This window comes from Mustela lutreola, chromosome X (assembly GCF_030435805.1).
Source record: "Mustela lutreola isolate mMusLut2 chromosome X, mMusLut2.pri, whole genome shotgun sequence".
Lineage (NCBI taxonomy): Eukaryota > Metazoa > Chordata > Mammalia > Carnivora > Mustelidae > Mustela > Mustela lutreola.
Window position 1 is genome coordinate 14,141,548 of NC_081308.1, and position 12,227 is coordinate 14,153,774.

Genomic DNA, 12,227 nt, shown 5'->3' on the forward strand with positions numbered 1-12,227 from the left:
CCGGCTTTCCCGTTCCAATACCCGCAAGCTCTGCGACACTCAGACACCCCCGATCCTTCTGTGACCCTGCGGGACCTGAGGCCACGCTGACCCCGCGTGGGTTTCGCCCCGGTTTAGCCTCTGGAGCGATGTCCCTCAGCGGAACAGACTTTTAAAAGTCCTGATTTTGTGCACGGTTGCTCCGCTGCTTGCCGGGAGCCGGCCCCTCCCCCCAGGGTCTATTTTCCCGTCGCTTTGGATTCACTTCTCCGCCGGTCCTACCTTTCAGAAAGTGGTTGTTTTTCTGTTTCCAGAATTGCTGTTCTTCTTCTCTTCGATCTGCCGATGGATTTTCAGGTGTTTGCAATCTTTAGATCAGTTATACTATATTTCACTAACATACTCTAAAAACTGAATTTAATTTTCAAAAAATATATCATTTGAAAAATTGTATCTATTCTACAAATGGACCATATAAGGCCATCCTAAACTACTTTATGAGTCACAAAAATAACAATATTTGTCAACTTTCACACAAATTACCTGGACCAACTTATTACTTTTTATTGAATTTCTTCTTTGCCTTATCAAAAGACAAAGTTAATTAATGTCCACTAAAAAAGAAAATCCATGGGTTATAAGCAAATGTGCATAACTAAAGACTGAACTCTCACAAGGAAAAAAGCTGTTTTTTTGAACAATACCTAAGAATGCAATAAAAGCGAATGTAACTGAGAGTTGTTCCATACTAAAAGTTGAGATGACATTATAACTAACAAACATTTCTCTTTTCTCTGACAAACTGTTTCTTAAACACAAAACAATGAAATTATACAGTATTTTCTATGGCTAAAACATTCAAGAACTTTAAAGTGCTTAAGCTAAACATAAAATTCTACTCATAAGCAAAATGGAATTTTTTTTATTTGCCAATATTCCTGCTAATAGCCTTCAAGATCACTTTTTTCTAATTGAATTTCTGATCAATATTTTCATTTAAATATGTAAGATTCAAATTTGTATGCACTTCAACTAGTAGAATCAATCAGAAAAACAAAGTAAATATATTAAACCTTTACCCAGACATTTCAGAAACCATAAAAACAAAAAAAATCAGTGTCTGAACCTGGTCAGATTCTTTTTATTCATAGTGATATATTCTTAAATTTGAACTACTTCAACAGAAATAAAAAGCCTCCTGACATGATTTTCTGTGATGACTCTTAGAAAACTGTTGTGATAAAATATTATCAAGAGGTAAATAAAAGGATGCTGTTCTTACCAGAAGCAAATCAAAAAACCATAGGTCTCATGCCTGGAAAGTTTGGGTCAAACAAAAGTATGTCAATCCTACGAATGCCCTGCTCGTGGATATACAAGAAAGCCAACATGCGTGTTTTGGTTATGTGTAAACCGTGCCTCCCTTCTCAATCAGTGGAGCTTAGACCTCAGATCTGCAGTGATGGTCCACGTGACAAATACGCCACTCCCGGCGTCATGGTTTGCCTATCCAACCAACTACGTCTACCTCACTACCTATGCATGTGTCCCTGATGCTCAGATCATACCTATCGCTAAGAGCTAAACATGCTATTCTCATTCTACCTTGAAACAGCAATGAAAATGACCTTTAGGAGTATACTACCATTCCCTTAATCAGAGGTTCTTATCGGAGTACTGCCCATCACTTCGTTTACAAGATGAAACATTATACATCTTCCGAATGCAATTCTGTCTGCTATGTGGGCAGAGAAAGAACATCAGATATTTCTTCAGTTGTGAATGTAGAACCACACTCCCGCTACAACAAGCTAATTTTGGAATGACAACTTGAGAAACTTACAGGATGATACAACAGTGTTAAAAAAAAAAAAAAAAAAAAAAAAGAATGTAGGGTGGCTGGCATTCAAGTAGTTGAGTCAGTATCTCTTGGCTCTGACTCTGCTGGAGGAGTTGTTGCGGGAAGCCACTACACTTTGGATGTGGACTTCTTGAGGTCATAGCGAAGACTACGGATGGAGCTATTGATAGCTGTCACACACAACTTCCAGTCATATCCAGTTTCTGAGAGACTGCAAGTCGGGTAGATGTCTTGAAGAAATTCTGGTGGTAAAACCCGAAAACATAAGTTACTTAGAAAGCACTTCTCAGACAAATGAATTTATTCAATCTCTGTTCTATTGTGGTGACTACGGAACGGTCATTAAAACTTTAATTAAAACTCATGGAGTATAACTATTATTAAATGAGCTGAACAAATCCTTTCATCTAAAAGGATAATAGGAAAAAGCACCATTCTTAAATCACAGTAAAATAACAATATCCCATGACCTCGCCACATAACCAGAATGGAAGTCCTCTCGGGAGTAAACTTTTCCCATTCTTGAATTTATCAAACGTGCGTGTTATTCATTGTATCAAGACCTGCTAAGACTTTGTAACACACAAGAGGCTGCAATGTCTTTTATACTCTGAGAGGCAAGAAGCTGTAACTGCTAAATATTTTGGTACTGCTTGATTTCTCTCCCACGAGAAAGAAGGAGTCTCCCCATCTTGCAGTTGGAGGAAAACGTCTGTAAGGGAAGGCTGCAGAGCAACGTGGCTCAGCGCTTAGAGAAAATGGGTGGACAGACAAAGGGAAAGGTAGAGAAGAGAAATGTTTTTAACCAGAGGAGCAGAACTGTCCTCAGATATTTTTTTAGGTGACTTCCAAAGTGCCTTTGAGGCCTTAGGATAGGATCTGTTGAGCACTACAGGCCGGCATTAGCTGACTACATTAATTTCACTTGTTTTTCTTTTTTAATATAATTTTTTATTAACATATAATCTATGATTAGCCCCAGGGGTACAGGTCTGTGGATCGCCAGGTTTATACACTTCACAGCACTCACCATAGCACATACCCTCCCCAGTGTCCATTACCCCACCCCCCTCTCCCAACCCCCCTCCCCCCAGCAACCCTCAGTTTGTTTTGTGAGATTAAGAGGCTCTTATGGTTTGTCTCCCTCCCGATCCCATCTTGTTTCATTTATTCTTTTCCTACCCCCAAACCCCCTAATTTGCCTCTCAACTTCCTCATATCAGGGATCACTTGTTTTTCAGTAAGATTAAAAAGTTGGGAAATCAGGAGAATGTCATGAACACAGCATAGGTCCAAAATTTTTAGCAAGGCAGGTGACAGTTAAAAAGCTTTTATACTCAGGACACCTGGGTGGCTCAGTTGGTTAAGCAGCTGCCTTCAGCCCAGGTCATGATCCCAGCGTCCTGGGATCGAGTCCCACATCGGGCTCCTTGCTTGGCAGGGAGCCTGCTTCTCCCTCTGCCTCTACCTGCCACTCTGTCTGCCTGTGCTCACTCTCGCTCCTCTCTCTCTCTGATAAATAAATAAATAAATAATCTTAAATAAAAAATAAAAAGCTTTTATACTCAAAGGACTACTTACTACATCATGGGGTAGCCTAGGAGGATTTCAGTGATATGTTCCTGGATTCAGTATCAGGGAGTGGTTTTTTATGTTGCCAGACATCTTTTTTAATTTTTTTTATTTTTATTTTATTATTTTGCTGCCAGACATTGTTATTAACAATAACTAAGAGACTGTAAGAGAAATACAAGCACCCACAAAGCTCCTGAAGTGGTTAGTGTTTCCCCAAAAGTGTTCTCTGAAATACTATTCACGAAGAAGTTTCCCGGGGAAAAGATCCTGGTTGTGCAAATGAGCAATGCTACACTCCAGAGGTGGTTCCCTCTGAAAAATCCCGCAGTAAAGAGACCCGCTGATTCAAAGGTGACAGAATCAGATGCGTGAGTTGGGCATATAAATGAGGAAGGTGGCAATGCAGAAAACAACCGAAGGTCAAGACTATGGAGATCTGGGTGGGCTTCAGAACTAAATGCATTCAAAACGTGTTTCAAAACAGAGTCAGGTGAAATAGATCTATAGGGTAAGGCCCTGGGGGTGCCTAATCAAGAGCTTCCCTAGCCATTTGACTATAAAAAGCACCTTATTCATGAAGCGCCCATTACCATTCAGGTGTTTTTAAGAAATATTGTTTGGGGGATGCTTGGGTGGCTTAGTCAATGAGTGTCTGCCTTTGGCTCTGGTCATGATCCCAAGGTCCTGGGATCGAGCCCCGCATCAGGCTTCTTGCTCTGTGGGGAACCTGGTTCTCCCTCTGCCTGTTCCCCTTGCTTATGCTCGCCTGCTCTCTCTCTCTCTCTCTCTGACAAATAAATAAATAAAATCTTAAAAAAAAAAAAAAAAGAAACATAGTTTGGGGAATGCTGCTCTACACTAACAGGATAAAATGCTAGGGAATAAATATAAAATCCTACACTTATATAAAAAAAAATACTAACAGTATAAACAGGAATAGTCCAAACACTAACAACATCAGTACTAGATAAACATCAGTATATAGAAAAAAAAGATCTAGGGGTCTTAGGTGACTGTAAAATTAAAAATGGCAAGTGCCATTTTAGTCTGCATTAACATTGACATTGGTCTCAGCAATGATTTTTTTTTTTAAGCTGACACCAAAAACAAAAACAACAAAAGCAAAAATAAACCAATGAGACTACATTAAACTACATTTGCTTCTGCACAGCATTAAACTACATTTGCTTCTGCACAGCAAAGGAAGCCATCAACAAAATGAAAAGGCGATCCACTGAATGGGAGAAAATATCTGCAAATCATGTATCTGATGAGGGATTAATATCCAAAATATAAAAATAACTCAGACAACTCAACAGCAAAAAAAACCAACCCCATGACTTAAAATATGGGCAAAAGATCTGAGTAGATGTTTTCCCTAGGAAGACAGACAGATGGCCAACAGGTATTGAAAAGATGCTAAACATCATTAACCATCAGGGAAATGCAAATCCCAACCACAATGAGAGATCACCTCACCACTGTCAGAATGGCTACTATCAAAAAAAACAAGTGTGGGAGAAGATGTGGAGAAAAGGGAACCCTCGTGCACTGTTGCTGGGAATGTAAACTGGTGTGACCACTACAAAAAAAAATAATAATGGAAGTTCCTCAACAAATTAAAAATACAACTACCATACAATCCAGCAAGTCCGCCTCTGAGTATTTATCCAAAGAAAACAAAAATACTAACTCTAAAAGATATAAGCACCCACCCTGTTCACTGTAACATTATCTAGTGCTTGCCCTGGCAGCACATACACTGTAGCATTATCTACATAGCCAAGATATGGAAACAACCTAAGTGTCCAAGTATCCACGATGGATGAATGAATAAAGAAACTGCGGTGTATACACGTACACAAATACACACATACACACACACTGGAATATTATTTGGCCATAAAAAATAATGGAATCTTGCCCCTTGGGACAACATGGATGGACCCTGAGGACATTACACGAAGTAAAAATAAGCCAGACAGAGAAGGACAGATACCCTATGATTTCACTTACGTGTGGAATCGAAAACAACCACAAGATACAGAGAACAGACAAGTAGTTGCCAGAGGCAGGAGGTAGGGAGAGGAAGAAATGGGTGAAGGGGGTTCAAAAGATAAAAAAATAATAATAATAATAAAATGAATACATGTTACAACACATATACACATAGAAAGGAAGGAAGAAGAAAGGGAGAGAGAGAGAGAGAGGGAAGGAAAAAGGAAGGAAGAGGAGAAAGAATGACTTGGCAGGAACAATTTGCAGAGACAGCATGTTTACCAAAAAAATAAAATTTAAAAATTAAAATTAAAATGGCAAGTGTCATTTTAGACTGCATTAACAGCCTAATAAATAACAGTATTATTGTATTCTGGGTTAACTTGAGAACATCTGAAGTTAGTCACTGAATCAGATCATGAAAGATTAGGCAAATATTTCTATGAGGAGTTCCTGAAGGAAATGGAGATATTTACCTGTAAAAGTAGAAGACATAGTGGGGAAAAGTTGTGAATAACACTTATATTCTCAAATTCTCATGCTTCCATGTAGAGGAATCTCCAAGTTGGGAAGTTTGGGAAAACTGGGCATGTATGAGCTGATATTTTTATCTCCTCCTTCCAGATTCTAGTGGTTCTCTCTCGCTTGGTTCCAAACTTGAAAGTGGGGAGAGAGGGTGTATTTACTCTCTCTTAATGCTCCAGCAGGAAGTAATAGCTCTCTCTACATACTTGAAGGCCTATCATGTAAAAAGTAATTGGACCTACCCTAGTTAGCTCTGGAAGGGATAAGTAGAACAGATGTGTATTACATGCAGGGAAGTAAATTTTAAGTCACTTGGAGGAAAAACCTTCTCATGAATTAGAGCTCCTTTAAAATGTCTTGGGTTGCTGGAGGCGGGAGAATATGGTGATGGAGTAGGAGGACCCAAGACTTCTGTCACCCCATGAACACAACTAGACAGCCATCAAATCATCCTAAATACCCCAGAAATCAACCTGAAGTCTGACGGAACAAACTCCACAACTGATGGAAGAAAAGAGGCCACATGGAAGAAGGTAGGAAGTGTGGGGATATGTTTAGGGGAGAAATGGGTGGCAGGTGCTATGGGGTGGGGGAGCCACGCAGAGGAGAGAGAGAAAGAGAAAGGGAGAATGAGAAAGAGAGAGTAGCATACAGGGAATGATACACAAGAAGAACAAGATTGGCTGAATTTCCTGAGTTCTTGCAATTGACAACAGCGATTAAAGCTTAGAGTTTCAAAGGTTAGTAGGCTTGACTGGGATAGAGCCCAGAGAGCACCGCCCTGCTCCTGCCAAGAAGGCAGCCAAACTCCCCGCAGGGTGTGGAAACAGTGATTTGAAGAATGCCTGGGGCACACAGGGAGAAGATGACTCTCTCTTCTTGGAGCATTGTCCCTGAGAGGCAGCATTCATGGAGGTGGCTCTCTGGGAACAAAGGAGCTGGCTGGGGCTCCATTTCCCTCCCCCAGCCCTCAGCAGAATCACAGAGCCACCTATGGGAAGCAGCAGAGGGAGGACGCTGCTTGCCTAACTTGCTTACACCAAGCCTCACCCCACCCCATTCTGGCAGGACTGCCCTTCTCGGTCAAGCTTGCCTCTGTCCCAGCCTGCTGGGCCCCTTCCAAGAAGACCAGAAGAAGTCCCTGCCCACACCATGTCTCCCGACAGAGAGCTCTGTGGGCCTTCAGTTCTAGTGGAAGTAGCATCAGGTCTCATTTCACAAGCAGATCAGAGCACACCTACTTAAAACTCACCACATTCTGGCCAAAAATCAAACTCTGCACCGCAAGCAAGGAGAGCTTCTGCAGATGGACAAAGCAGCCAAAACACAACAGCAGAGTGCCTGGAGCACCCAGCAGAGATACTCCCTGAATTGCCAGGCCCTGGGCGCAACATGACCTCTTCTTCATAAAGCCTTACTCTCAGAAGCAGGAAACATAACTGGCTTTTCTAACACAGAGAAGAAGACAGAGACCGACAAAATGCCAAGGCGAAGGAATTCATCCCAAATGAAAAAGCAAGATAAGGCCATGGCCAGACATCTAAGTGAGAGAGATCTAAGTAACACACCTGATGGAGAATTTAAAGCAACAATCATAAGGCATCAGGGAGACCCTTACCACAGAGATAAAAGAGTTAAAAAAAAGAATCAGTCAGAAATGAAGAATGCAATAAACGAAATTGGAAACAGGCTTGATGCACTGAACTGTAGGCTGGAAGAAGTGACAAAGACAAGAAAGGATCAGAGAAAATCTCCAGAAACAATAACAAAACGAGTAATATAATAGCACTGAATACAAATCTATCAGTAATCACTCTGAATGTAAATGGACTAAATGCTCCAATCCAAAGACCTAGGGCGTCAGAATGGATAAATAAATGAGACCCATATATATGCTGCCTGCAAGACACTCATTTAGACCTAAAGACACCTGCAGATTGCAAGTGAGGAGATGGGGGAAACATGTATCACCCAAAGGGACATCAAAAAAAAAAAAAAAAAAAAAAAAACAGAGTAGCAATAGTACATCAGACAAACTAGATTTTTAAACCAAAGACTAATAAGAGATGAGGAAGGGCACTATATCACAACAAAGGGCAGAATCCAACAATTGTAAATACTTATGCAGCCAACATGGGAGCACCAAAATATATAAAACAATAACAAACATAAAGGAACTCATTGATAATAATACAATAATAATAGGGGAATTTCACATCCCACTTATATCAATGGGACAGATCATTGAAGCAGAAAATCAACAAGGAAACAATGGCTTTGAGTGACACACTGGACCAGATAGACATAACAGATCTATTCAGAACATCACAGCAGAACACACATTCTTTTCAAGTGCGCACGGGACATTCTCCAGAATGGATCACATATTAGATCACAAATCAGGCCTTAACAAACACAAAAAGACTGAGAGCATACCATGCGCATTTTCTAACCACCAAGCTATGAAACTAGAAGTCGACCACAAGAAAAATCTATAAAGACCATAAATACATGGAGGATAAAAAAACATGCTTCTAAATAATGAATGGGTCAACCAGGAACTCAAAGAAGAAATTAAAAAATACATGGAAACAAATGAAAATGAAAACACAATTGTCCAAAACTTCTGGAATGCAGCAAAAGCAGTTTTAAGAGGTAAGTTTACAGCAAGACAGGCCTACCTCAAGAAGCAAGGAAAGTCTCCAATATGCAACCTAATCTTACACCTAAAGGAAATAGAAAAAGAACAAACAAAGCCTAAAGCCAACTTAAGGAAGGAAATAAATATTAGAGCATAAATAAATGATATAGAAACTTAAAAAAAACAGATCAAAGAAGTCAGGAGCTGATTCTTTGAGAAAAGTAATAAAATTGATAAACCTCTAGCCAGACTTAACAAAAAGGAAAGAGAAATGACCCAAATAAAATCACAAATAAGAGACAAGAAATAACAACGAACATCACAGAAATATAAACTATCATAAAAGGATATTTTTTTAAAAAAACATATTCCAAAAAATTAGACAACCTGGAAGAAATGGATAAATTCCTAATAACATATAAACTACCAAAACCAAAACAAGGAGAAATAGAAAACTTAAACATCTTGATAACCAGCAAAAAGAAAAAAACAATAATCAGTAATTTAAAAATCTCCCAATAAATAAAAATACAGGACCAGATGACATCACAGGTCAATGCTACCACATATTTAAAGAGTTAATACCTATTCTTCTCCAACTATTCCAAAAAATAGAAAAGGAAGGGAAACTTCCAAATTCTATGAGACCAACATTACCTGATACCAAAAGCAGATAAAGACTCCACTAAAAAAGAGAACTACAGGCCAATATTCCCAATGAACCTGGATGCAAAAATTCTCAATAAAGTACGAGCAAACCGAATCCAACAGTACATTAAAAGACTCATTCACCTCAATCAAGTGGGATTTATTCCTGGGTCGCAAGGGTGGTTCAATATTCCCAAATCAATCAACATGATATGCCATATTAATAAAAGAAAGAATAAGAACCATATGACCATTTCAAAAGATAGAGAAAAAGCTTTCGACAGATAAGTTGGGTTTTTTTTTGTTGTTTTATTTTGTTTTAGTAGTCTCTATACCCAATGTGGGGCTTGAACTCACAACCCCAAGATTAAGAGTTGCATGCTCTTCCAACTGAAGTCGGCCAGGCGCCCCTCACCATTATTTAACACAGTACTGCCCAACAATTGGACAATAAAAAGAAATAAAAGGGGGCGCCTGGGTGGCTCAGTGTGTTAAGCCGCTGCCTTCGGCTCAGGTCATGATCTCAGGGTCCTGGGATCGAGTCCCGCATCAGGCTCTCTGCTCAGTGGGGAGCCTGCTTCCCTTCCTCTCTCTGCCTGCCTCTCTGCCTACTTGTGATCTCTCTCTGTCAAATAAATAAATAAAATCTTTAAAAAAAAAAAAAGAAAGAAAGAAAGAAAGAAAAGGCATCCAAATCAGCAAGGAGGAAGTAAAACTTTCACTATTTCCAGATGACATGATACTCTATATAGAAAACCCAAAAGATTCCAGCAAAAAATTGCTAGAACTGATACACGAATCCAGTAAAGTTGCAGAATACAAAATCAACGTGCAGAAATCTGTTGTATTGCTATACACCAATAATGAAACAGCAGAAAGGGAAGTCAATTCCACTTACAACTGCACCAAAAACTCCAAGATACCTGGGAATAAACCTAACCAAAGAGGTGAAAAACTTGTACTCTGAAAATTATAAAACACTGATGAAAGAAACTGAAGATGACACAAACACTTGGAAGAATATTCCATACTCTTGGATCAGAAGAACAAATATTGTTAAAATGTCTATACCACCCAAAGCAATCTACGCATTTAATGTAATCCCTATCAAAATACCAACAGCATTGGGGCACCTGGGTGGCTCAGTGGGTTAAGGCCTCTACCTTCAGCTCAGATCATGATCTCAGGGACCTGGGATTGAGCCTTCTACTCAGCAGGGAGCCACTTCTCTCTCTGCCTGCTTCTCTGCCTACTTGTGATCTCTCTTTGTCAAAAAAATAAATAAAAATCTCTTTAAAAAATAGCATTTTTCACAGAGCTAGAACAAACAATCCTAAAATTAGTAGGGAACCACAAAAAGACTCCAAATAGCCAAAATAAACTTGAAAAAGAAAAGCAAACCTGAAAGCATCACAATTCTGTACTTCAAGTTATATTATAAAGCTCTAGTGATCCAAACAGTATGGTACTGGCACAAAAATAGACATATAGCTCTATAGAACAGAATAGAAAACCCAGAAATAAGCCCATAATTATATGGTTAAATCATCTTCACCAAAGGAGGAAAGAATATGCAATGGGAAAAAGAAAGTCTCTTCAGGGCGCCTGGGTGGCTCAGTGGGTTAAGCCACTGCCTTCGGCTCAGGTCATGATCTCCAGATCCTGGGATCGAGTCCTGCGTCGGGCTCTCTGCTCAGCAGGGAGCCTGCTTCCTCCTCTCTCTCTCTCTCTCTGCCTGCCTCTCTGCCTACTTGTGGTCTCTCTCTGTCAAATAAATAAATAAAATCTTTAAAAAAAAAAAAAAGAAAGTCTCTTCAACAAATGGTGTTGGGAAAACTGGACAAACTACACACAAAAGAATGAAACTGGGCCACTTTCTTACACCACACGCAAAAATAAATTCAAAATAGAAGAAAGACCTAAATGTGAGACATGAAACCATAAAAATCCTAAAGGAGAACACAGGCAGTAACTTCTTCAACATCAGCCATAGTAATATTTTTCTAGACATGTCTCCTGAGGCAAGAGAAAGACAAGTAAAAATAAACTATTGGGACTTCATTAAGATAAAAAGCTTCTGCACAGCAGAGGAAACAATCAAACTAAACTAAAAGGCAACCTATGGAATGGGAGAAGATATTTGCAAATGACATATCCGATAAAGGGTTAGAATCCAAAATATATAAAGAACTTACAGAACTCAACACCCAAAAAATTGGATAATCCAATTAAATAATGAACCAAAGACATGAGTAGCCATTTCTGCAAAGAAGACATCCAGATGGCCAACAGACACATGAAAAGATACTCAATGCCACTCATCATCAGGGAAATGCGAATCAAAACTACAATGAGATGTCACTTCACACCTATCAGAAAGGCTAAAATCAACAACACAAGAAATAACAGGTGCTGGCGAGGATGCAGAGAAAGAGGAACCCTCCTCCACCACTGGTGGGCATGCAAATTCGTTCAGCCACCCTGGAAGACAACATGGAGTTTCCTCAAAAATTTTTGAAATAAGTCAAGCAGAGAGAGTCAATTATCATATGGTTTCACTTATTTCTGGAGCATAACAAATAACACAGAGGACATGGGGAGATGGAAAGAAGGGAGTTGGGGGAGATTGGAAGGGGAGGTGAACCATGAGAGACTATGGACTCTGAAAAACAACCTGAGGGTCTTGAGGGGGCGGGGGGGGGGGGGCGGTTGGGTGAGCCTGGTGGTGGGTATTAGGGAGGGCACGGATTGCATGGAGCACTGGGTGTGGTGCATAAACAATGAATACTGTTACACTGAAAAGAAACTAAATTTTTTTTTAAAGTTAAAAATAGAACTACGCTATGATCCAGCAACTGTTGTACTGAATATTTTCCCAAAGAATATAAAAAGGCTAATTCAAAGGGATACATGCCCCCTGTTGTTCACAGCAGCATTATCTACAACAGCCAAATTATGAAACCAGCACACATGTCCATCAACTGATGAACTGGTAAAGAA

General features: G+C 39.6%; 1 protein-coding gene across 1 annotated transcript in view; it reads right to left on the reverse strand.

Annotated features, from left to right (window-relative positions):
- Nucleotides 1-494: 494 nt before the first annotated feature.
- Nucleotides 495-12,227, reverse strand: part of BEND2 (BEN domain containing 2) — a 49,119-nt gene continuing 37,386 nt past the window's right edge. Inside the window, exon 18 of the mRNA XM_059158382.1 lies at nt 495-2,082. Within this exon, the coding sequence (XP_059014365.1) occupies nt 1,949-2,082 (134 nt within the window). The 3' untranslated portion in view covers nt 495-1,948. The remainder of the gene's footprint in view (nt 2,083-12,227) is intronic.